Source organism: Podarcis raffonei, chromosome 5 (genome assembly GCF_027172205.1).
Source record: "Podarcis raffonei isolate rPodRaf1 chromosome 5, rPodRaf1.pri, whole genome shotgun sequence".
Classification (NCBI taxonomy): Eukaryota; Metazoa; Chordata; class Lepidosauria; order Squamata; family Lacertidae; genus Podarcis; species Podarcis raffonei.
The window spans coordinates 32,098,855-32,122,666 of NC_070606.1; the positions used below are offsets into that span (position 1 = coordinate 32,098,855).

General features: G+C 44.1%; 1 protein-coding gene across 2 annotated transcripts in view; it reads right to left on the reverse strand.

Annotated features, from left to right (window-relative positions):
• Nucleotides 1-2,809: 2,809 nt before the first annotated feature.
• Nucleotides 2,810-23,812, reverse strand: part of UNC5B (unc-5 netrin receptor B) — a 155,400-nt gene continuing 134,397 nt past the window's right edge. Inside the window, exons 8-17 of one of the 2 annotated variants that reach the window (XM_053388512.1) lie at nucleotides 21,512-21,544; nucleotides 17,020-17,214; nucleotides 16,053-16,442; nucleotides 14,776-14,863; nucleotides 13,275-13,443; nucleotides 11,747-11,980; nucleotides 7,586-7,735; nucleotides 6,443-6,607; nucleotides 5,315-5,493; nucleotides 2,810-3,212 (exon numbers count right to left, since the gene is read on the reverse strand). In XM_053388512.1, coding sequence (XP_053244487.1) covers nucleotides 3,047-3,212; nucleotides 5,315-5,493; nucleotides 6,443-6,607; nucleotides 7,586-7,735; nucleotides 11,747-11,980; nucleotides 13,275-13,443; nucleotides 14,776-14,863; nucleotides 16,053-16,442; nucleotides 17,020-17,214; nucleotides 21,512-21,544 — 1,769 coding nt within the window. In that variant the 3' untranslated portion in view covers nucleotides 2,810-3,046. The remainder of the gene's footprint in view (nucleotides 3,213-5,314; nucleotides 5,494-6,442; nucleotides 6,608-7,585; nucleotides 7,736-11,746; nucleotides 11,981-13,274; nucleotides 13,444-14,775; nucleotides 14,864-16,052; nucleotides 16,443-17,019; nucleotides 17,215-21,511; nucleotides 21,545-23,812) is intronic. The other variant, XM_053388514.1, reaches the window with a different exon arrangement.

Sequence of the window (23,812 nt, forward strand, 5' to 3'; positions counted from 1 at the left end):
CAAAGCATTACCGAAAGAAACAAAAATTATCACAACGCCACCCATTATTAGCTTTGAGTCCTTGTGGAGTTGTGTAGCTAAACTGTCTGGAATGAGAGTCACCTATAACAAGTTCAGAGATTCCAAATCTCCCTCCCTCCCCCCCTCTCTCACACACAAACAAACACACATGGGTGGGCTAACCACATACATTATTCCAACATGATAATATGACACTGTGGCTTCTAATCTTCAAGCAAATGTTCCCTCCTTTGATCATGAGGTCTAGGAACAAAAGAGAAAAGTGTGAAGAATTTAAAACTCGAGTGGCCTGGTGTGCACGTCACATCAAACCATAGTTAAAATAAACTATGGTTTAATGTAAATGAGTCAAAGTGTGCTCATGCTGCTGAAATTGCTGGCACTTTGCTCTGGCTGTACTGCCAGCAAGCCAACCACTGTCTGGCTTGTCATATCATCCAAAGCTGGGACCACGGTTTGTTTTCCTCCTAGCAAATCACAGGCAGAAACCAAGATTTGCTCTTGGTGTACCTCTTGTGGCTTGCTTGGGGGCAAGCAAACAATGATCCTGGGTTCCTATGTCAAAATTCAGACTGTGGCTTGTTTCTTGGCTGTGTGGTGGTAGCAGCAGCAGCAGTGGTAGAACCAAGTGCCCACCATTTCAGCACTGTAGGCTTGTTCACATTCAACTGTGGCTGAATGCGGCATGCAAACCAGGTCTTTGAGATACTCCTGTGTAGCGGCTGAAACATTTTTCTCAGATTTTTATTTTTTTTAATGTCACTCGAAACACAGCTCAAAACAACACTGGTGGGAAGTTTCTGCTCCTCCAGTTTGAACCGTCACCATTAACATTTCTTATTCCTCTCGAAGAACTACACATTAGGGGTATCTTTGTTTAGTCCTGGATCCTGGATCCTGTCCTGGTCCTATCACTCAAAAACAGTGGGACTTTAGCTCATGCTTTCCAAAATTCAAAATGGATGTGATGCAGACACTTGCTTGATGCCTATTCAGACACTGCAGGGAAGTTAGTACAGTGGTACCTCTGGTTACGTACTTAATTCGTTCCAGAGGTCTGTTCTTAACCTGAAACTGTTCTTAACCTGAAGACCACTTTAGCTAATTGGGCCTCCTGCTGCCGCTGTGCTGCCGGAGCACGATTTCTGTTCTTATCCTGAAGCAAAGTTCTTAACCCGAGGTACTATTTCTGGGTTAGCGGAGTCTGTAACCTGAAGCGTATGTAACCTGAAGCGTATGTAACCCGAGTTACCACTGTACTACCTTAAACAGATACTATCTTTCCTATGAAGAAACCTGGAAATAAAGTGCCTCCTATTAGGAACAGGTCTCAGGATGAAGTTCAGAGCGCACAAGTTGTCTGAGGCATGTTCTGGGGCATATGAGAACAATGGCTGACATTCCCCAAGGAAGTGCCCGTGTGCACTAAGAGCTGTTTGACAGTGGAGCAGACTCCCTCAAAAGATGGTGGACTCTCCTTTCTTGGAGGTTATTAAGCAGAGATTGGATGGATATCCATCATAAATGCTTTAGTTGAGATTCCTGCACTGCAGACTAGATAACCCTTGGGGTCCCTTCCAACTCTACGATTCTATAATTTCATAACCTGGATATGGCATTATGTGGTGGAATCCCACCCAAAATTAGTGACAGACTGAACACACCCTTGATTGCTAAGCCTTCACCATCTCAGTTGGGATTTTTGAACTCCAGCTTCCTGGGCTGCATAGCATAGCAAGAGTCCTTGTCTCAACCCAACCCCCCCTTGGCCAAAAGTCATTCTGAGCACAAGAAAACCTTTTACACATTCCTCAATGGAGCTATCTTGATTCTAGCTTGAGACTTGTTCCTGTACTAACTGGACTTCGTTCTGCTGGAATGGCCCACACAAAGACAAGTAGGTTATGCAAAGCAAGAGTGGCTCCAAACACAACTGAGACAAGACCAGGAGCAAATACCAGTAGACATTTGGTCAGGCATATCTGGGCACTTCACCAGATTCTGAGGTGGGCCGGAAAGAGTGTGAGGGGTTTGTATTGGTCTGTCAAGAAAGCTCCCCAAGAAATTTCTCTCAGCTTCTTTTCCAGAAACAGGTTAGTTCTCCTGTGAGTGAATTTTCAGACTTATTCCCATTCATTCTGCTATAGTCAGAGAAACAGATGCAAGCAAAATGTTAAAGAGAAGAAAAAGTTTTCCCTTTAAGACACATATGAGGCTCAGGTCAAATCATCAATCCTACCTGATCAAATTTCATAGGTTACCACATAAATTGATATTGTTTAATTTTCACTAAAACATCATTGCGTTTTCTCTCTCCCTCTCCTTTTCTCTGAGTGTCATGATACTCTTGCTCTCACATACATGAAAGGTTCTTACTGAGTTTTTAAAAAGGATGCATCCAAAGATCTGGATAATAAATTACTTGCGTTTCCTAAGAAACTGTTTTCCTTTTTTTTCCTTTTCCATTTTTTAAATGTGTCTTAAAGCTGTTTGAAGCTTTTGACAGGAGTAAGCAGTCTTTTCTAGATTGTACTCGACTCTTCAAAGCATAAATTGCCAGCAAAGAAGAAATAAAGGGAGAAAAAGGCAGGAAATGGGAAGAGGACAAGAAAAGAAAAACAAAACAAAACAACAGCCCCAACCCAGATTCTTAGCAGCCCTCACAAGCCACATGAGGCAGCAGAAGCTGAGGAGACCACAACTGCCACAGGCTGCGGTCACGGAGAGCAATGATACATTGCTTTTGTGCCCCGGTTCAAAGGCTTTGAGGAGAAGGAGGAAAGGAGTCTTTAACACTTGGATTGCTTGTAAACTGCACAATATGGATCTCTAAGGCTGATTGTGATTTGAGGAGGGAGGAGTGCGAGAAGGGAGAAGGAATCTCTTCAGAGTTATGCTACGGCTCTGCTTCTTCCTTGCAGCCCTTTCCCCATCAGTTCCCAAAAGGGCTGCTCCCGCCATTTTCTCTCCCTCTCTCACTCCACCTTCCGCTCGGCCATTGCCAGAAGTCTTCTCGAGAGCTGCATCAGCAGTCCCCCTCTGTTGCCATGACAACCAGCATCTCGCTCTTGCCCATCTCTTCCAAGGCACTGGCCAGAGTATTAAGATCCCCATCATCTTGGTGCTGGGCTTCCCATAAGTCCAGGATGACTCCTGTTGGGCTGGCTTTGGTGGCAAAGAAATTCAGATACCTGTGCAGGAAAGAAAACAAATGAGAGAGGGAAAGAGAGGGAGAGAGATGGTTGGCGTCAGTGTTTTCCCATTAGATCTCTGTGATATCACGGGGCTCATAATAAAACTTGTTGATGTATTCCCACACGTGAGAGTACAGATCCCATGAGAGCCCATAAGGCAGGGATGTTGGGATTCCCATTAGCTCCAGCCAGCAGTCCATCAGCATCTAGAGAGCCACAGGTCCCCATCCCTGAACTAAGGGCTAGGCCTTTAGTGATGACTGCGTATGACCAGTGGAAGGACGACGACCCAAATTCAGAACAGGACTTGAGGGGGAAACAGAGATGAAGTGCCTGATTTTGGTGAAGCAGCTCCTACCAAGTCTAAAACATAACATGTAAACTCACACTTTTAAAAAGCTCTTTGGAGCAAGGTGATTGTCATTCACCTAAGGACACTGGCCAGAACACTGCTGAAGGAGGGATATTATGTCCTTCTTTCTGAGTGGATAACTCAGTTGGTAGAGGATGAGACTCTTAATGTCAGGGTTGTGGATTCAAGCCTCGTGTTGGGGGGGGGGGACCCTGCACCGCAGGTCGTGGTCCCTTCCAACTCTATGATTCTGTGATTCTAAAATTAGGCACAACGCTTTTTTAAATAAAAAGAAAAGACAAACTTTTAGAGGAGCCTGGAATATACACGAGGAAACCAGGGGTCAGCAGGGTGGGGGAAAATAGATCTGCTACAATTTTTTACTGACACAGAGGAGCCCAGGGTTTCTGCTGACCTAGTTTCTTTGACCTTTTCTGGGATGGTACCCCAAGGGCCCCCGATATCTTTAAACCAAGGCCAATGACACTGACAAAGTCTCCGCAGGAAAGTCGCTCAGCAAATGAAGGCCGCTGCTTTAACAGAAAATGGATTCTCTAAGTTGCAGCAGAACTTACTGCTCACAGTGACCAGGGTGAAGCCAAGTGCCTTACCTAGGCTACATGGTATAGAAGCCCTTGGCTTGGCAGCAGCTTCCCAGCTCCTACATCTTATTCTGGGGAACCTCTAACTGGCACCCTTTTCACTGTCTGAATGAAATATACATCCATGACAATGTTTCAGCAACTGCTTAGAACACCAGCAGACATCAGTCATTCGGGAACTGGCAAGGCACACAACAAGTTCTATTTTATTTTATTTCTGCTTTGAGCACCTGGACCTGAATACAAATGAGTGAATCAACCTGGGTGGCTTTCCTAAGAGAGTGGCTGTGCTCTGCCTTCCCAGCTAGAGGCAGCAGCGTTTCTGAATACCAGTTGCTGGAAACCACAGCAGGGGGGAGTTGCGCCTGTGCTTGCAGTTTTCTCTCAGGTGGCTGGTTGGCCACTGTGAGAACAAGATGCTAGACTAGATGGGCCATTGGCCCGATTTAGCGGGCCCTTCTTATGTTCTTCCATCCTGCCTGCTGGAAAACTCTTCTATATTTTTAGTAAAAAGTAAAGGTACCCCTGACCATTAGGTCCAGTCGCGGACGACTCTGGGGTTGCGTGCTCATTATAGGCCGAGGGAGCTGGCGTTTGTCCACAGACAGCTTCCGGGTTATGTGACCCGCATGACTAAGCCGCTTCTGGCGAACCAGAGCAGCGCACGGAAACACCGTTTACCTTCCCGCCGGAGCGGTACCTATTTATCTACTTGCACTTTGACGTGCTTTCAAACTGCTAGGTTGGCAGGAGCTGTGACAGAGCAACGGGAGCTCACCCCGTCGCGGGGATTTGAACCGCCGACCTTCTGATTGGCAAGCCCTAGGCTCTGTGGTTTAGACCACAGAGCCACCCGCATCCCCTATATTTTTAGTAGGGCAGTAAAAATGTTCCCCTTCTTACAGATATTCGATACAGGGAGCGTTTGGCTGATAGTTAATGTTTCATGTTATTTATGTTTGCTGTTTTATGAGGTTTTCCCTCTCTCTTCTAGTGTATTGCATTGTCTTGAGCAAGGATTTTGATCCAAGAGGCAGCCCACAGATATCAGAATAAAGAATTAAATAAGTGCAAACAAGCAGCTCCTTTGGCTCTTGTGTTTCCTGCAAGGATGGCTGACGGCAAAGCGCTGAAACAAAACCCACCGGTCCATGGAAAGTTTCTGAGCAAGGAGCCGCCAGTCGTTTCCTCTGGAGTTGGGGGCATCAAGGCTGTTGCAGATTTTCTGTCGTATCGACAGAGGGATCTTGAAGGCATACGGCCCCAGCTGAGTCGTCAGGGCACTGCCAGGATAGGAACGCAAGGCATCAAAGGAGTTGGAGTTCTGGAAAACAAAAAAGGGCGTGGGCTCACTGGCATCTGTCAGATTTAGAGGCAATTTTTTTTTACTAATTAAGCAAATAAGTTATAAGCTGCCTTTTAGGGCCCAATTCCCCTCCCCAATGTGTTGTAACAAAATGGCAAATATACAACATACAGATAATTAGGCAACCCGGCATGCATGGATGGTCAGAAATAGAAACAATGGGAAAGAGAACGGTAAATATCATGCCTTTAAAATATGTATCATTGACTTGCATAGTGGCATCACATTCTTCTGCTTCACTGAACCCAGAGAAAAATCACCCTTCGGATATCAACATGCATGCTTGAACAATAGCGGGTATTGGAGAGTCAGAGCATGTAACCAGGACAGAAGAATTAGGTTGTTTGCAGACTGTTGTTATTTTGTGGCTGGGATTCAGTGGCAAAATCACACTGTGCAATTAAAATAGTATCGGCAGTCTAGTTCTCTTGTGCAAAAGACCCCCTCCCCACAACTGAACTTTCTGTAGTAAGGGAAGTGATGGGAAAATGGAATAACAACTGCTTGATGCAAGACTGTATAACCTCCCTGCAAACAAATCAAAATGAATGTTCCATAAGCAGCGGATGCCATATGGCTTCCTCACAAGTGGAAGGAAGGCTGCATTTTCCTGGGTAGGAAACTTAAAATGTGTGAGATAATAGGTTGTGCTCTACATATTCCTGCAGACTACAGTGCCACATCCATGTCAGAGAAAGCAGGCAAGAAGAATGTGGCCTTCTTTAGCAAGTTCTAGGAGTGAGCAATGGCTCACAATGTGTGTCAGGGAAGATTTTGCCAGTTAATTCTAGCCAATAGCTCAGAGAGGCCACTGGGATTCCTGTTAAATTTTATTCTGCTCCACTTCTCTTCTGCCAACAAACCACACAGCCTGCTTGCTTCTGCAGCCTGGATCCCCTTGGCTCACCTCTCCAAGGGTAATGTGCAGCTGAAATATCTGCCCTTCTCCTTCCACTTGCCGGACACAAATCTTGCAGGTAAGTTCTGTGGAAGCTGGGCTGTGTCTCTCCAGAGTGAAGGTGCAGTGAAGTGCCCGCTGGCTGCCACTCCAGATGTGATAGAAGGGGATTTCCTGCAGCAAATAAATTAATAATAATAATAATAATAATAATAATAATAATAATAATAATAATAATATGACATGTCAGCACACTGGATTGCCATCACACTGGAAATGTGCCAGTGGGTCACTGTGGCAATGGAACAAGTCTACACAACCAGAACAGGTCTGCACGCCTTTTGGTCCTTCAAGTGAAACACAGCCCACCAGCCAGCTCCTCAACAAAGCACTGATGTATCAACAAACCAGTTCCAGGCTGGTGGGGAGAAAATGGATTAAGGCGCTCCTGGTGGGCTGTATTTGTTTGGCCTGATGGTTCTTAAATTATTGCCTTCCAGTCCTGCTTGTGGGTTTCATGGGAGCATGACTTTTGGTCAAGCACAGCAGGACTCTTCCTATTCTCTTAAGATGTTCAGGCCTGTTCTGGAAAGCATTGTCGCTTAGTTACAATGATGTGTGCGTGTTTATGCAAAGAGGTCTGGCTGAGATGTTTTTTTTTGTATGTGTGTGTGGAAGGAAGTGGGCTATAGGTGCTATTCAGATCTTTTGTAGGACTCCTAAGCACAGTGCACCCAGGGATGGGCCCATATAGGGTCTTCCATTCATAGGATAATTTGGGTCTCACACCTGTGTAGTTGGGTACCACAGGAGACTGGAGAAATGAAAGGATGCCAAACCTTCTGGTGGAAATCATGAAGTAAGGATGTGGGAGAGGACAGAGCAGTCACAAAGTCTTGCTAAGGTATATGAAATGTATCTTCCTGAAAAGCCAGTGGCATAATTCTCTTGTGGTACCATTTCACCAAGGATAAATCTGCAGAAAATAAAAACTGGGGCTGGCCTTTCAGTGAGTGTATGTGTGCATGCACTCTTGTTTTGATGGTGGATGGAATGCTCTGGAAGAGAACAGTGATGAACAAAAGCAGTTTTGCTGGTGGTCCCATTGAGGCACTCCCTCTGTTGCTGGTATGTTGGCAACCCAGCACTCACCTGGTACTTGGCCAGGAGTTTGCTCCTCCAAAGTGAATGAGGGATATCATGGATGGAGAGGCGCAAGTTGTGATAACTGTCCTTAAACAGCAGGGGCTTGGGCTCTTCCAACAGGTAGCCACCAAGAGTCCTTTCTAATTCAAGTACTTCCTGTGAGACAAGAGGGGAGGGGAGGAGAGGAAGGACAGATGTGAGGCCCAAGGATAAATGATGGCAATTTAACCAGTGAGCACCTCCTATGCTCCCAGATTGTCATATGCTGCCAGATGGGGCACTGATAAGTCTCAATTTTGCACAGCAGCTCCTGAAGCAGAATTGCTCCTGGTCAGACATTGTCTCTCTTCCTTTATCACATTTACCTTTGCCACCATCACTGCCACCAGGGCTGCTTGTCATGGAGGGGGATAAAACCACAGGCACTTTAAGCTGCAATACTAAATAGCACAGGCAACTCATTCTGAAAGGAAGCTAATAGGCTCTCTGTGTTTCCAGGCTGCTTGCTAGTGGTTCAAGCACTGGATTCCCTGACACCCATAGGTCTAATGCAGTTTACCAGTCATTTGTGGCACAACCCCAGATGTATCTTTCTGGCTATGGTAGCTGGACTTTGCCAGCATCTGGGCTTGGGTGCCTGGAAGCACCTCGTGCTTTCCTTGTGAACATCTCCTCTACAGCCCTCTAGACACTGTCAGTAGGAAGGATGCGGAATTAGATGTAACATTAATTCAACCCAATGAACCCTATTCCTTTGACTAGTGCCATAACAGGTTGCGTCTGATTGGTGCTATAATTCAAGCCAGCAAATTGGGGGGGGGGGAATCCCATCCGGAAACTCATACTCTTTTGACTTAAGTCATATACTCATCTCCATTTTGGAATTCCAGTATTTTCCCCTGTATAGTTTTCTGCAGTGATCCAGTATTTCAGCAGACAAACCAGCTCAACAATCCTTTCAGCCCTCACAATGACATCTTGGGGGAAAACAACAACCCTCTACTTCCTGCACCACCCTGACAATAAACATGACAATGTGAGAAGCAGAAACACAGAGTTTTCTTCCCTATGATTCACTGGTCAGATCCTAAATCAAAACCTCAAAAAGCTGATTTCTAGAGTCCTCTTCTGGCTCTTTCAGTGCATGAAGAGAAGTTAGATACCAACCATGACATCAAGGTTAAAAACACACAATGCAGCAAGATCGGAAACACCAGCTTGATCACTGGAACTAATCACTCTTGTAGGATGAGGGCAGATGGAGATTTATACTTCATTAAGAATGATGGGTCGCTTTCATTAGTCATGCAAAGCAGCGCTACTATTATTGATAGGCTTTGGAAATAACCTGAAATATAGATATTTTTCAGATTGAGAGCAAGCAGGCAGTTTTCCAGTGGGTCTTTAATCCCTCATATTTTAACTCTGATTGCAAGACAAGCTTGCATATGAAAAATAATGGGTAAGCCTCTAAGGCCTGTAGAATTTCTGACCCACTGTCAGAGCCAGGCAATGCCACACCTGAACCCAGAGATGCTGTCCTGATGAGCAAGTGAAGGCCAAAGGCCCAGATCCTAGTACCTACACTGGACAGGCCAATCCGCAGGCTTTGTACTGCCTGCCAATCATACTGGGGAGCGTGAGCATATTGCACAGCCCTGTCTGGTTGTGTGGGTGAGGAGGGCTCTGAATGTGCACAGCATGCTAACATGAAGGCTTCCTTGGAAGTAAGCCCCACTGTGTCCAGTGTCTAAGACTGCAGAGAGATAATTTGCCATAGCAGCCATAGTAGGGGGCAGGGGGGAGCCCTTGCGTTATATCTTCAAAACAGGGCATAGAACAATCTCCTTCAGACACCCTTCCTTTCCCTCCGGGGACCTCCATTTAAAGCAAGGAGGCTGGTCTCTGAGGAATGGGTTAAGGGAACCTATTACTGAAGCCAAACTGCAGGTCACTTTTCATTGCATTGCATCAGGCAGTTTTGCTCCCCAGAGCAACTCTTTTCCAAGTTGCATCGCACGCTCCTTTGACTGCCAGCATGGCCATTTTAGGCAGCAGCAGTCCAAAGTAACAACAAATGGGGAAGTCGGACAAGTAGTGCTGAACATGCAACTTCTGCTCACAGAGTTTTTCCTACCCTCTCTGAGGTATGGCCCCAAGCATAGTCCCAGAGCAGGAAAACAAAGAGGCTGACATTTCTGTTAGCTGAAGTTTTATTCCTAGACACTTAAGAGGTGCAGATTCCAAAAAGGTAGGTCATGTTAGGTCTGGTTCCTCAATGCCCTAGTGATGACTTGAATGCAAGGATGATACTACAGTACCAAAGAAAAGAATTTTCACACCACCTCAAATGCAACGCTTCTGAGTGGAGACAGTTCACATGTCCCCAAGTGTATAGTCAGCGCAGAGAAATCAAATGAATAAGGCTTTAGTCTGCCGCAGCATAGACAGCAAAGAATTCCAACAGAGAATTAAAGATGAGCACACTTTTATTGTGAACTTAGTTTCAGAACTGACTGTTGTTAGATGCATGAAAAGACCAATGTCTATGACAGCTTTTTTAAAAGGTACCGTAGGATCTTCAGAGCAAATCTAGGCATAAAATATAAAATAGGAAACTGCCGTATATGAATCAAAGCACTGATTTAATCTAGCTCAGTACTGTATGTCCTGACTAGCAGCAAATCTCTAAGGTTTCAGAGAGTGATCTCTCCAAGCTCTGCCTGGAGACATCTGGGACCTTCTGCTCGAAAAGCATGCACCTACCATTGAGCTACGGCTACTACCATCATTCCAGAATTTCAAGAAACAAGGATGGTTCAGACGTGTATGTATATCACTTAATGGGTTGCAGATGGATGCCTTAACAGCCCTCAGTGAAAAATACTGCTCTCAAAGAGGTATGGAAGCCCGGTCTACAATACTTACTTGGTGATGGCTATTTCACTTATGCACAGTGCCACTTAACTGCATTACTGTCTTCGAGTGGTGATTTCACCCTTAGACGTGCCAAAGGAGAAAAGTGCTTCTAGGAACCCTTTGTTGTTGACAACTCTGGAGCATACTAGAAACATGATGTGTGTAGCCAGGGCAATTGATGCTTAATTGGCCACGGGTCACCTTGTCTTTGTTGAAGCAAAGACTATTAAAAAAAAATGGTGCTGATTGCATCGCTGCCTCATGTCTGACCCTCAGTAGCCTATTCCTGTGACTGCAGTTGGTTATAATTGGTTTTAATTTCTGAAAATTAAATTGTTGTAATCCACCCTGGGACCTGCTGGTGAATGGCAGGTAGTAAATTTAGCAGAAGTAATAGTAATAGTAATAGTAATAGTAATAATAATAATAATAATAATAATAATAATAATAATAATAATAGAAAGAAATGTAACATGAACCTTTTTTTGAGTAAGTCTATGCCAAAGTCTCAGCTAAAGTGGAGTGATCACTGTGAATGTTAGGATGAGTGAATCAACAGTCATGAAGGAAAATGGCTGGGAGATTTTTTATTGGGACCGCGGAGTGCAATCTAAAGTCAGATGCAGTTTGCATTCAAACCTATCAAATTTGCACCTCCCAAAGTAACATGTGAACTGAAATGCAGGCTTTCTTCAAGATTTGCACTTAACCGAGTTCTGTGCTGCACTTCTCCAACCAAACGATGTTTACAAAAATGCACATGTTAAGAGAAAGCATGCATAAAAACGAACATATTAATGAAAATTGGCGTACAAAGATGCATTAGGGGAAATGGCTTCCAAAAAAAAGTGTATATAAAAATGTGCTTATAAGGAGAAATTTACACTGCTAGGGAAATGTGGAGAACTGAATTTAAGATTGGTAAAATTGATTTATTTATGAAATTTCTATGCTGTCCTTCGTCCGAGGATCACAGGGCAGTTTACCATTCAAATAAATAAAACTGAAATGAGAAACCGAGAGAACTGAAATGGACATATTCCATTTCAACTCTACAAGAATCCCGCCGAATTTTTAAGTTAGCTTCCAAATAGCTACTGGGATCACGGAGACTGTTCAGAATGGAAAGTTTTCCCATCAGAAAAAAACTTACCTGCCTGATGAATGGTTTAATTAAGTAGCCAGAAAGGAGGAGGCGTGCAAGTCAAGTGCAAAGAAATTCAAGAGGGGCAAACTGAGCAATGTTACCTTCAGGGCATCCGGTGTGTCTTCCAGGCAGTATACTTTGACACTGTATTCCAGCGAAGTACAAAGGGTGGGGGCAAAGATGGCGAGCTGGAGTCTCTTGATGGCCGACCGGGAGTAGGACTCTCCCACGAGGACGTATGTCCCAAGCTGGTCTAGCAGAACGTGGCAGCACTTAGGTTCCAACTGGCAGTAGCAGGGCGTGTTTAAAGTCTCTTCATCCAGAGTTACAACTTCCTAAAGGAGAAGAAAGGGGTGGGCAGAGCAAAAAACAGAAGTAAATTTCTTCCTGGTACCTACTTCCATTGGCTGGAGGCCAGTTGGTTAGCATGTCAGATTTTTATTGTCTGTATTCAATGTCCATTGCAACGTAACTCAGAAAAACAAAAACTATCCAAGAGTAAGTTAAACAAAAAAAAATTCAGAAATACAAGTTGTCAAAATTTTAAATAGCAAAAGTCCCCAAATCATTTGCATAAAAAAGAAAGAAATCCCATTAGGCAGTCAACACTGTTTTGGGTCAAAAGACAGTGACTTTCTTGCTGCTGGTACACATGAACCAAGCTGAAATTATTATTCAATAGATTTATCTCCCTGTTTACTAGCACCAGGGTTGAGGGTGCTCTGTTTAACAAGAAGAAAAACTACAGTATGGTCACCTAAATTCTGAAATTCAAGAAAACTGCAGCTTGCATAAACTATGCCATTAAGCAAGATTGTTTATGGCTCTTCGTTTTTTTGCACAATCTGTTCTGCAACTTTTAACATTATTTAACATTTTCTGAAATCATTTTGCCCAATTTATTCTGCTATTGTCACCCATGGCAAGGAGGCGAAGAGTTACATAGGGCACTAAAGACATGCTCTCTTGACGACTGGAAATCTATTGCACATTTGAGTTCATCAGGCCCTTTCCCCACATTTTCAAGTATATCTTCACAACCATTTATTTTTATTTTTTGTGTGAAAGCTGTGATTCTAGGCCAGTTGAATTCTGTGGCTGGTACAACATTCCAGGCTGCAGCTTTTCAACAGAACTGCCACCACATACACACAACCCTGATTTATAATACTTCCAGGAGGGCGGCAATGCAATACCTGCAAGGTCTCACCTGCCTTGCATAAATCTGGTGCTGCACTGGCATAGATTAGCTTTTTATCGACTTTAAAAATGCTGCTATCCTGACTTTTCACTTCTGCGTTGTAAACTTCCTAGATCTCATGATTCTAGCAATATGTGTTTAAAAGGGGTTTCTCTATCATACAATTTTTGAAGGGAAAGTTCATCATTTTGAGCAATGATTATCAGCAGAGATTGATTGATTGATTGATAGGAGATGTTATAGAGTTGTGTGGGGAGGGAGGGGTGGACAAGAAAAAACAACAGCAGAAACTTATCTATCTCCTTACCTTAAAATGCTTTATAACTGATAACTAACCATACATTTTTAAGTAACTGGCTTGACCCACAGATTGCATGTGGTGCCTTCACCAATGGAACAGCTGATTCCGTTCCCAAATCATGTCTTACCTCCCAGTTTCCTTGGTGGGACTGGGTTTTCAGTTGCAGCATCCAGTCTGGGGAACTGACTTCTGCACAGTGGGGGACGGTGAGGATGACAGGGCGGCATAAGAGCAGCCCAGTGGGGCCACACGTCACCATGGGGCTCAGCACCGTCTGTGTACCTTCGGATGGAAAGCTAGAGAGGGCAAGGAGAAGAAAGCTAAGTTGTCTCCAGTGACACAAAGGAAGTCAAAGAACTGGGCTGTGGCATCTGTTATCTGCACCTCAGAGGAAATGGGATGGCTTGAATGAAATGGGGAATGGCTTGAATCTAACCTGACGAGAGCAATATTTGCTGAATAAAGCCCCTGAATGCAGTCTGGCTAAATATTAAATTAGTTAGAATTATCCACCTGCCACAATCTCCCCTCCCTTTAACTTCAATGGGGTTTTAAGCAACCGAATGGTGTCCTGGATTGCTGCCCTTGATGCATATAAAGAATAAATACTAGGAATATTTGGTGTTATGTTGGCGGGGATGCCAGAAAACCGGGACTTATGGTTCACATGTGGTGGGGGTGTAAATATGTACCTTTTTTTTTTGGCAAAGGGTGTTTAAGGAGATAACAGAAATCACTCGGTTGAAGCTGACCAAAAGTCCAGAGGTAGCATTATTATCAATTTACGATGGGGTGGAAGGTTCGCAGGCTATGAAGGACTTGCTCACAATTTTATTGGCAGCTGCGTGAGTTATTATAGCTAGGAAGTGGAAGGGGCAAGGTGAATATAAAATGGAAGGATGGCATAAAGAGGTGTGGGATACAGCTATTAATGATAAATTAACATGTGCTATTAAGGTAAGATGGGGAATGTGCAGTAGAAATGATTTTGAGGAGATATGGAGGGTGTTTGTAGAATTTGTACTGTTAAAATGGAAAGGGGTCAAACCATCGCAAGAGGTGTTGAAATTTTGGGAGGGTGGATAGTTACAATGGAATGGTCTCAGAGGTGGGGTGCACATTTTTATTCTTATTTATTTATTCTTATTACTTTGTCAAAATAAAAAAATAAAATAAAAAAGAAGAAATACTAATGGTAAGTTGAGTGCAGGCAGAAGAAAAAATTAAAGGCCTTGGCTAAGATCCAAAGTAATACATCCAAGGTGGCTTTGGGTTGGATCCTCACTTACAGCAGAATCCTAACTGTATCTACGTTGCTCTCTATGAAATCAATGAAATGCTTAAGTTGGTCATGACTATCATGACACAGTGACTTCAATCAGACGTTAAGTGCAATCAGCGGAGTCTGGATGCAAGTTTGTAGTGTTTCTTGAATGAAACACAGTTTGCTGAAATCAAGGGGACTAATGAAAGCAGATTGTGGAATGAATGGGAGTGGGGTAGGGAGTGGGGAACAGTTTACACTGGGCATGCTCAAGCCTTTGACCATGCCTAGAGCAGATCTCCTGGATAACCTCTGATAATGCAGGCCAGATTGAAAAACACAGCACGTTTTCTGCTTTACTTACAGGGTGTTTTCTGCTTTGTTGATCATCAGGTACATTTCGTAGAATTTCCCTTGAGGAATTGCTCCGTGTGGCACCAAGAGGCTCACCCCTATAGACCAGAAAGGGATGGTAGAGGAGAAGAGAATGAATAAAGGGTTTTACTAGATTTAAAAATGATACAACCCTCAGCTCTGCAGTACATCTTCCCTTCTCTCTGATCTCTCTTCCCCCAAGTCAGTATCTTAGGCCGCAGGCACAGAGCTAATGAGAAGATGCAGTGGACTCACTCTGCATCACCAGCAACCCTCTGCAAAGCCCCCAAGCAAGCTCATCACCTGGTTTCTCACCCATTACCTCGAAAGCTGTGCCTAATTATTCCAAAAAGAAAAGATGGCATCTCTGGACATTGTTTTAGTAACTGTCAATACAGTATATCACTTGACCTTCGGTGCCCATTATCTGCTTCTGCCCAGACGATGCCTGGGGAAGGTGCCCCTCTCACCCACTTTGGTTTTATTTAGCACTAGAGTTAAACCAAGAAGCTGCTTCTAGCTGTGTGCATTATGCGTTCCTTTTCACTCCCTCTGCAAGAAGACCTGTGGCAAAGGAAGAGATGAGCCATCCCACAGCAGATGAGGCCCACAGTCAGGGATCTTCCCCTTGTAATAATTTAAGATGATTGAAAATTCCCAACCATTGCATCCTGGAAGAACATCTAAGTGAACAGGAAGCCTCATTCCTGAACGACTGCCTGAGGTCAATAATAGCCTGGATGGGGGTGAATAACTTGAAACTCAATATAGGCAAAGATGGAGATGCTTGTGGTATGTGGACTGTTGATGGCAATAAATATCTCTGCTCTGGATGGAATGACACAAACACCCCTACAGGAGCAGGTTCAGTGTTTAGAGGATACGAATGGATCTGGGCCTCTTTCTGGTATTCTAGGCGATGGCAATGCTTTTTACCAGCTGTGCCCCTTTCTAAAGTGCCTGGCATGAACAAGTGGAGAGGCGACAGAGCGTGGTGCTCTAGGACAGATTAATATCCCTTTAAGGTTCTCCACTCACCAGTGAGGGGGAGAAACCTGGAAGAGATGGTCACAACTAGCAAGTACACAGGAGCTCAGCTGGGTTCCGAGACCTCCCTGGAGCAAGGTGTCAGCTCAGAGTTATCCAAGGTGCTGCAACCCCAGCTTGACAGACTATATTTAGGTCAGCCTGCCCATAACCTCTTGGTTCAATAGACTCTCAGATAAAGTCAGGACAGTAGAAATTTCCCTTCATGCTGACATTTACCTGTGCCAGGGATGGTGAGCCTTCCTCCCAGGCAGCCAAACGTCCCAGTGGCGCTGTTCCCAGGCTCCCGAGGCAGAGTCAAGAGCTGCTGAGAGCCCATGGTCTTGTTCCTTAGGTTCATGAAGTGATTATCCCTGAGGTTCTCCCCTGGGAAGGTGCCTGAGGGCATGACTCCCAGCAGGTCTGTCCCCTCATGCATCCCGGGTGAGGATGATGTTGTGGAGGAATTGTACACTTTGATCTTGAGGTTAGGGAGCGGGTCAAGCAAGGGAGAGTTGGTCATGGGGATCTTATCAGAGGAATCTTGCAAGGCATACATGGGGCCGCGGTACACGCCGGCATTGGCTGTCAGGTCGGGCTGCATTGAAGGGTGCAGCAATTGGGGGGTGTCTGCAAAAGAGAAGGTGGAAAATGCTTAATGGTATGTTTCTCATAGAAGGAAATAGACACAGACAGCATGGCTACTCCTTGAAAGCTTGTCTGAATGTCTGAAAGCTTGTCTGAATGGTTAAAAACAAACTTTAACATATACCAGAAAACATGCAGGGAGATTTTATTCCAAAGCATGGGCCTCCACTTGCAATCTGAACAGCTTACAGTTCTACCACCTCCTCCTGTTGGATAATGTGTCAGATTTTGACAAATGTCTGCAGGCTAACTGATGTAGCTTTCTTCTGAATTTAAGCTACTTTCTTTTATTTATTTATTTGAAACGTCTACAGTTTATTTCACACTTTCCATCTTGTTTAGTTTCACAAATAATTTAGTTAATTGAGAAAAAAAGAAAGCACTCAGAGAGTTCCAGGCTAGCCAGGATTTGAACCCAGATTGCCCTGTACCAAGTCCACCTCTTTCTCCACAAGGGGCTCTCGCGGCCTTCAGTTCAAATGCTTCGTTGTATGTTTTCTCCTTCTGCCTTGTGAGGTTCAAGGACGTATGAAACCTTGTGAGTAAGCTGGGGTCTTACCATGTCTGGAGGTCTTGAAATTGACTGGGTGGAAGCCTCCTGTCAGAGCAGCAGAAGAGTCTGTTATGTCAGTGTCAAAGTCCCGGCAGCTACGCCTGTACACAACCACCCCGACAGCCATCAGGATAACAATGAACACAAAGATGGCAACCACAACACCAGCGTACAAGGCCACGTCACCGGTAGCCTCCAATACTAGAGGGAAGAGAGAGAAAGATTAAAACAGAAATTGAGAAAAGAATGGTCACTTTCTGCTTGCTACTTTCTTTATTTAAATGATGTTAGGATGCCTTTCAGTAATATGATCATGATGGGTACAACAAAGGCATGACTCTTCCGTTCGGAATTCAAAACCAAAACGTTGTACCACATTTCCGCCACCTATTCTGATTCCTCCCCCCCTCTGTCTCAGGATTTTTGGAAAGGCAAGGAGGAAACAATAGAAAGTCCAGCTGAAGAGATCTTAGAAACAAAAGACAGAGATTGCCTTAATGTCTGAAGCCCTCTGGCCCTCAGGTTTTCCTTCAGTGAGTCTAGTTAGGAAATGTTTGCTCAGGCAAGTCTTTGCTTTGAGGGACTTTGCATGCGACTGCCACTCAGAAATGTTATCTGTTAGTAGCAGTGTCATTCTTTACAGCAAGGGTTGGACACACACACACAAACCACCAAATGCCTTTCTCTTTAGGTTACGGAGATCAAGCTGGAAGCTTGACTGATTTGTAAATGGAATACAACACTGGGACAAAAGTTATGATGACATCATAGAATTGTAAAGTTGGAAGGGACCCTGAGGGTCATCTAGCCCAACCCTCCGCAATGCAGGAACCTTTTGCCCAATGTGGGGCTCGAACCCATGACTCTGAGATTAAGAGTCTCATGCTCTACCAACTGAGCTATATCAGCTACAATAACCACAAGTCCTTTTTTTCTTTTTGTATTGCTGCGTTGGGCAAGTGGTGGAAGAATTAGGCTCCCTCCTAGACAAAGGCAAGCTTATTTTGGTGGTCTGGAGAGAAGAAAGAAGATAGGCAGAAGCCAGAAGGAAAGAAAGGTTAACAGCAAAGAGGGAATGGCAGGAAGCAGGAGCCATGGGCTCGCAAAGCTATAATCTGCTGTTCAGAAAAGAAATTTAGAGAAATGTATGGTATCCAGAGCCAGGAGCCAATGAAGAGAATAATTTTTATTGCATTACTCCTTAGACCATACTAGCACAAAGCAAAACAGGAGCCCCTGAATTAGGATGGGGCAATTGGGGGGGTGCAATAAGGTCTATGGATCTTTGACTCAGTGATAAGGGAAATGATCACCAGCCACAAGGCTGTTGTTTCAAGATCCGCAAGCCTGAATGCAATATTCTTAATGTACACCTGCCTATGCTTTAAATGACCTAGACAGAAAACCTTGGACAACCTTGGCACAGTCGCGGACCCCTAATTAACATTGCCTCTGGAGCTATCTATTTATACATGACGCGTGCTGTGACTCCTTGGTCTCCCTTGGTGTGCAGAAAAGAGGACCGTGATAAAAGTCATCTACCTTGAACTTTTAAAAATGTGCACACGCCTGAGGAAAAAACAACAACAACAACACTGCCGCTCTGTGAGACTGGATGCACAGAGATGATCAACAGTCCATGAACCGAGTCAATCTCTCCTGTAGGTTTGTTTTGGTAGCAAACAGGTCCTAGATTGCTCTGGACAACAAGGCAGCAGAAGCTCCTGAGTAGCTGAGCTCGCAAATGATGTTTGCTGCCTAGTGCTTTCCCCCTGCTCCCAACCTCTACTAACTATGTTGAGTTTCATCTTTAAGATCTTCTTGGCTTTATAAAGTTTATTTACGTCAGAAATGCTGGGCCTTGGATTCAACACTTCCAAAGTTCTGCAGATCAATTTGTTCAAACATGCCCAGGAAGACCTTTTTGGGGGTGGGTGGGGTGGGGTTTGGCCATATAAGACGATAGAAAGAACTGAAGCCTCATCCCATCACTGCCTCCAAAAGAAATGCTGTATGGACTTGCTAATAAAAAAAGCATGACTTTTTTCTTTAACATGCAATGTTTAGCTTATTTTTTTAGTTGCTGCTTTGTTAACAGTGTTTTATAGATTGCAATTGTTTCACTAATGCTTTGTTAATTATTCTGTATGATTCATGTTGAAATTGTGATGTTCTATTCTGTTCTGTCATGTTACTGATTATTTGTAAGCCGCTTTGAGATTCATTTGAACGGAAAGAGGCATAGAAATATATCCAATCAAATCGAGAATTACTCCAGATATGCCAAGAGACTGGCATTTACAACGATCTCCTCCCTCCAACCCTGTCTTTGATTTAACTGTTTCCCTTTTCTCCAAGCTCCCCCCATTACCATGCCCTGGTTCCTGCTTTCTGAAGGGGACTATGTGGAACTGAATCAAGGTGTTTCCCCCCCCCTTCAAATATTCTTTACTGGTTTTTCAATTTCATACTCCACATACACATATTGTATTATATTTTACATTTATACTTGCTCTTAAGGTGTTGTTGTTGTTGTTTTAAAAATGTAATTATATCTGGACTATGGTCAGGGGTCCCTTTACCTTTACATGTACGGTTGTGTGTGATCCCCTGGGAATTTCTTTCCTGAGGGTGCTACCGGAAAAGGCACAAGGAAGAAATAACGGGGAATTACAGGCTTTGAAGTATCCAATCAGGCCATTTCCCAATCTATAGGGATTGCTAGAGTAGGCAGAGGAACGCTCCATGCCAAGCTTCCATCATTGCTTGCTACAGAAGTAATTTCCCTCCCTCTGACTAGAAGGTGAAATACAACAGCAAGGAATACTGCTAAAATAGTTCGGGGGCTTGGGAGGGTTGACTCCCATGCTAATGTTATTTATTAAGGTGTCACCATCAATATGCATGGCACTTCAGAGCAGGAGCAACATGGAGCCCCAGGGAGCTTGCAGCCTCAAGTTTGACAATGGAAATAAAACAGAAGGGAGGCAACAGGCAAGGGATTTGCGTGACCAAGGCATGGAGGCTAAGGCGTTGAGATGCATAGGCTTTGCAAGAATAGTTTTGAAATATCTTTAGAATTAAAGGGGGGTGGCGGGGTAGGGTAGGGCATTCTGGGAGGTCATTGTGGGCATAAGGAGAAGCAAGGGAGACTAAGCAAAGGTCCTTTAAAACAGCAAGAGAATTTTTAGGTGGCAGAGAACGGCAGAATTGGAAGAGTAGCAATTACTCTGCCACCTTTATCCTCCCTTTATTTGATTTTCAGTCTGCATTACAGAAGATAAGCTATCACCGATGAAGCTAATAAATATTCTGCACTGGATGCTACTCATGCAGAAACAGCTCTGCCTTCTATGCTTCACGTTCACAGACGTTATCACGTTTTATTGCCACGCAGTGCAGCAACTGATGGCACACTGCCACAAGGAAAGGGGAGGGATGCGCAACAAGGACACCCCCATCTCTGGCAAAATGAAAACAAAAACAAAACAAAATAACGTCACCACTATAGCCCTATGTCAAGGAGTTACAGAAACGTCAACAAGTTACTTGAGGGCGAGAGAGAAAGAAAGCTGGGAGGGGAAGAACAATGCTTGCACTGAGCAAAAACCGAAAGCAAAGCGTTTCTCTTTCTTGCTCTTGTAGATGAATGGATGAACTATAGCTTTAATTTCCATTGAAACTTTACACTGAATTTAGTCAAGGGAATAATAGGTGTTGGTGGAGTATAGTTTTTGATTTTATACAAAGAACCTTTATACAAAGAACTGATATTTTCATCATCATCATCATCATCATCAATTCATTCCCATGACCCAAAATGTTGTGTGTGTATGTGATATCCTAAGGTATACTGGAAGAGCTGTAATAATAGGTCAAGGCAAAACTGAGCAAAACAAAAATAAGAATGGCCTAATATTTATTTTTTTACAGTGGCACGTGGCTGTCAGCCATCCCAGTGCGTTTGCCGCTGCTATCCGCAACACTAGAAGCAGGTTTGTTTTACTGGGAGCAATTGGGTAGAAAATGGCCAGCACGTTTTCCATTATATCTCTGTAAACAAAAAGGCTAGAGAGCTTTCTTTAAAAAAAGAAGAAAGCAAGCAAGCAAGCTGAAATGTTCAGGGAAGGAGTCCAGAACATCACATGCATCTCCTTCCTTCTGGAGGCTACAAAGCTTTATTATTTAAACCAGCACTGAACTAAAAACCACCACAGTATCTTTCCTACTGAATTGGAAATAAACCTGGTTTGATTCTAGTTTCTAAAACAAACCCAGTTTGCTTTTCAAGGTCCACCAGGCCTAGCAAATGTCTACATTCCCCCTCCCACTGGCTTTAGCTCCCTTGAAGCTGCTAGAGTCACACAGAGATGGTCCTCCAGGAATGTTTTAATACTGAGGTAGGGCAAATGTTCATGTACAGCAGACAAACCTGAACCAAACCAAAAGCTTAAATGTACAACAAATGAAAGAAAATGGCTATGAAATGGAGACTTACGGTGACTTTTGGGCTCGCTTACAAATCTTTTATCTGTCGGGGAAAACAAAGTTCAAAAACAAAGGTTGAAAAATGAGAATGGCGACAATGAAGATGGTAACAAAAGAAAACAAAGGGCAGTTTAGCAGCTCTGGCAAACCGAGGACTAAGGGTATAGTGAAAACGTAAGCACAATGGAACAATTTGTACTGAATTTACATGCAAGACAAAGCCACGTAAATTGCAGTTGGAAGGGAGGAGGAGGCGGCTAGCATATTCACTCCACAAGCAGCACCTCTCAAATATCTGCACGGCTGTATCTGCCCACAGTATCAGGCGAGTGCCTGCGAAATGTAAAACCAACATCATGGTCTGGGATGCTGTGCTAACATGCCTAAGAGCACAGCAAGAGTCCATCTGGTCCAGCGGTCTGTTTCTTAGGATGGTTAGCCAGCTGCCTCCAGCAAGCCCACAAGCAGGGCACAATGGTGATAGCTGACTCTTGTGGTTGCTCTTCCCAACCACTGGTATTCATTGCCCTACTTCCCATGACCATTGAAGCCCCCCATGGCTGTGTGGCCAGTTGGTATGAACCACCCTACTGCACTTCTATTGGTTCTTCACAACATGTGACCCACCAGTCCTTTCAGGCACAATCCTACAAGCAGTGCTTTTTCTGGGGGGACGCAGGGGTACGCATACCCCTAAACATTTTGTGAATCTTTGTACTTTTGTCCATTTACTGTATTTATTTTTCCCAATTTGAACTATAAAAATGATGATCTTCTTAAGTCAAAATGAGAGTACCCCGAAACATTTTTTTAGAAAAAAAGCACTGCCTACAACTTATCTGGACAGAAGCAATGAGCTGCCATGTTTCGCAGTTGTCCTGTCCTCCGTTAGCAGCAGTTAGTTACCAAAGTCATCACCAAAAACACCCCCTACCCCCCCAATCAACGTAAGAAAGTGCTAGAAGAAGCAGTAGCATCTAATTTATTTTCCGGTGGGGGAGCCATGCTGGTCTGCTGCAGTGAAACCCAACAGTGTTGTAGGATGTTAAGAACATATATTACGGCGTAAGCCTTGAATGGTGCACTCCAGAGGTCAATGGACTCCAACTCCCATCAGCTTCAACTCCTGGCATTGCCTACTGCCAGGAATTATGGGAGTTGTAATCCACCAACACCTGAAAAGCGCCATGATGACTGGCAGAAGCTTTCATGGGCCTGTGTCCACATCATCAGATGAATGAAGTACAGTGCTTTTTTCTTTTTTTAAAAAAAATGTTTAGGGGATACTCTCATTTTCCTACTCCTATTGAAATACTGTCCCTCAATGAGGTCAAACTTAGAGTCACAAAATGTTTAGGGGTATATGTACCCCTGCGTCCCCCCAGAAAAAAGCACTGATGAAGTATATGGTGATCCCAAAGTGGCAGGGACACATATATGGTTGGGATGGTGGAGGAGGAGGAAGAAGAGAGGAATGAGGGAGACAAAATGCTAAAGAAGAACAGACTAACTCCAATTCATCTTAAAGTTCTTCAAACTTGCTACATGTTGAAAGTTCCCACACACTGGAAAGGTACTGATCCTTGTTAGGCAATGGGGAGGTACACAGAGCACAGTGTTCCTTGCCTCTCGGTGTGTGGCTGCTTGGTTTTCTTCTCAGTACCATTTGCCTGTTTAAGTGTTAACAGCCAGCAGCAGGCTGCCATGGTGCGCAGTTTGACTGTGCCTGCAAACTGCACCCGACCTCGGCTGTCATGACGCCTTAATTTCCCCCAACAGTGAGCTTCTCCAGAGCCAGCAGCTACTGGAGGGAGGGGGAGATGCTTTTTCCCTTTTTCAAAAAATAAATTGCGTCTCTGTACAGGACTTCCCCTCATCTCTGCTATCTGCCAACATGGATCAATCCAGTGATTCCATTTAAGATGACACACATACATTCTCATGCGGCAGCGGCATGAGGTTAGAATTATAGCATGGGGGGGGTGAGCAGATTGCGGTGGGAGGACAGAATTCAGGCAGCAATATAAATTCGGGCAAAATAACGAGCCAGGAAGGTATCACAACGGAAATCAACATGACTACAGCAGATGGCAGCACTGTCACAATTTTTATTTTTATTTTTTAAAAAAGCAGGGCTGCTCTTGTAGCAAAGTTTGCTTTTCTGCTCATTCAGGCAATTTATTTGGATGCTCTAAAGCAGGCTTCTTCAACCTTGGCCCTCCAGATGTTTTGAGACTACAATTCCCAGCATCCCTGACCACTGGTCCTGCTAGCTAGGGATCATGGGAGTTGTAGGCCAAAAAAACATCTG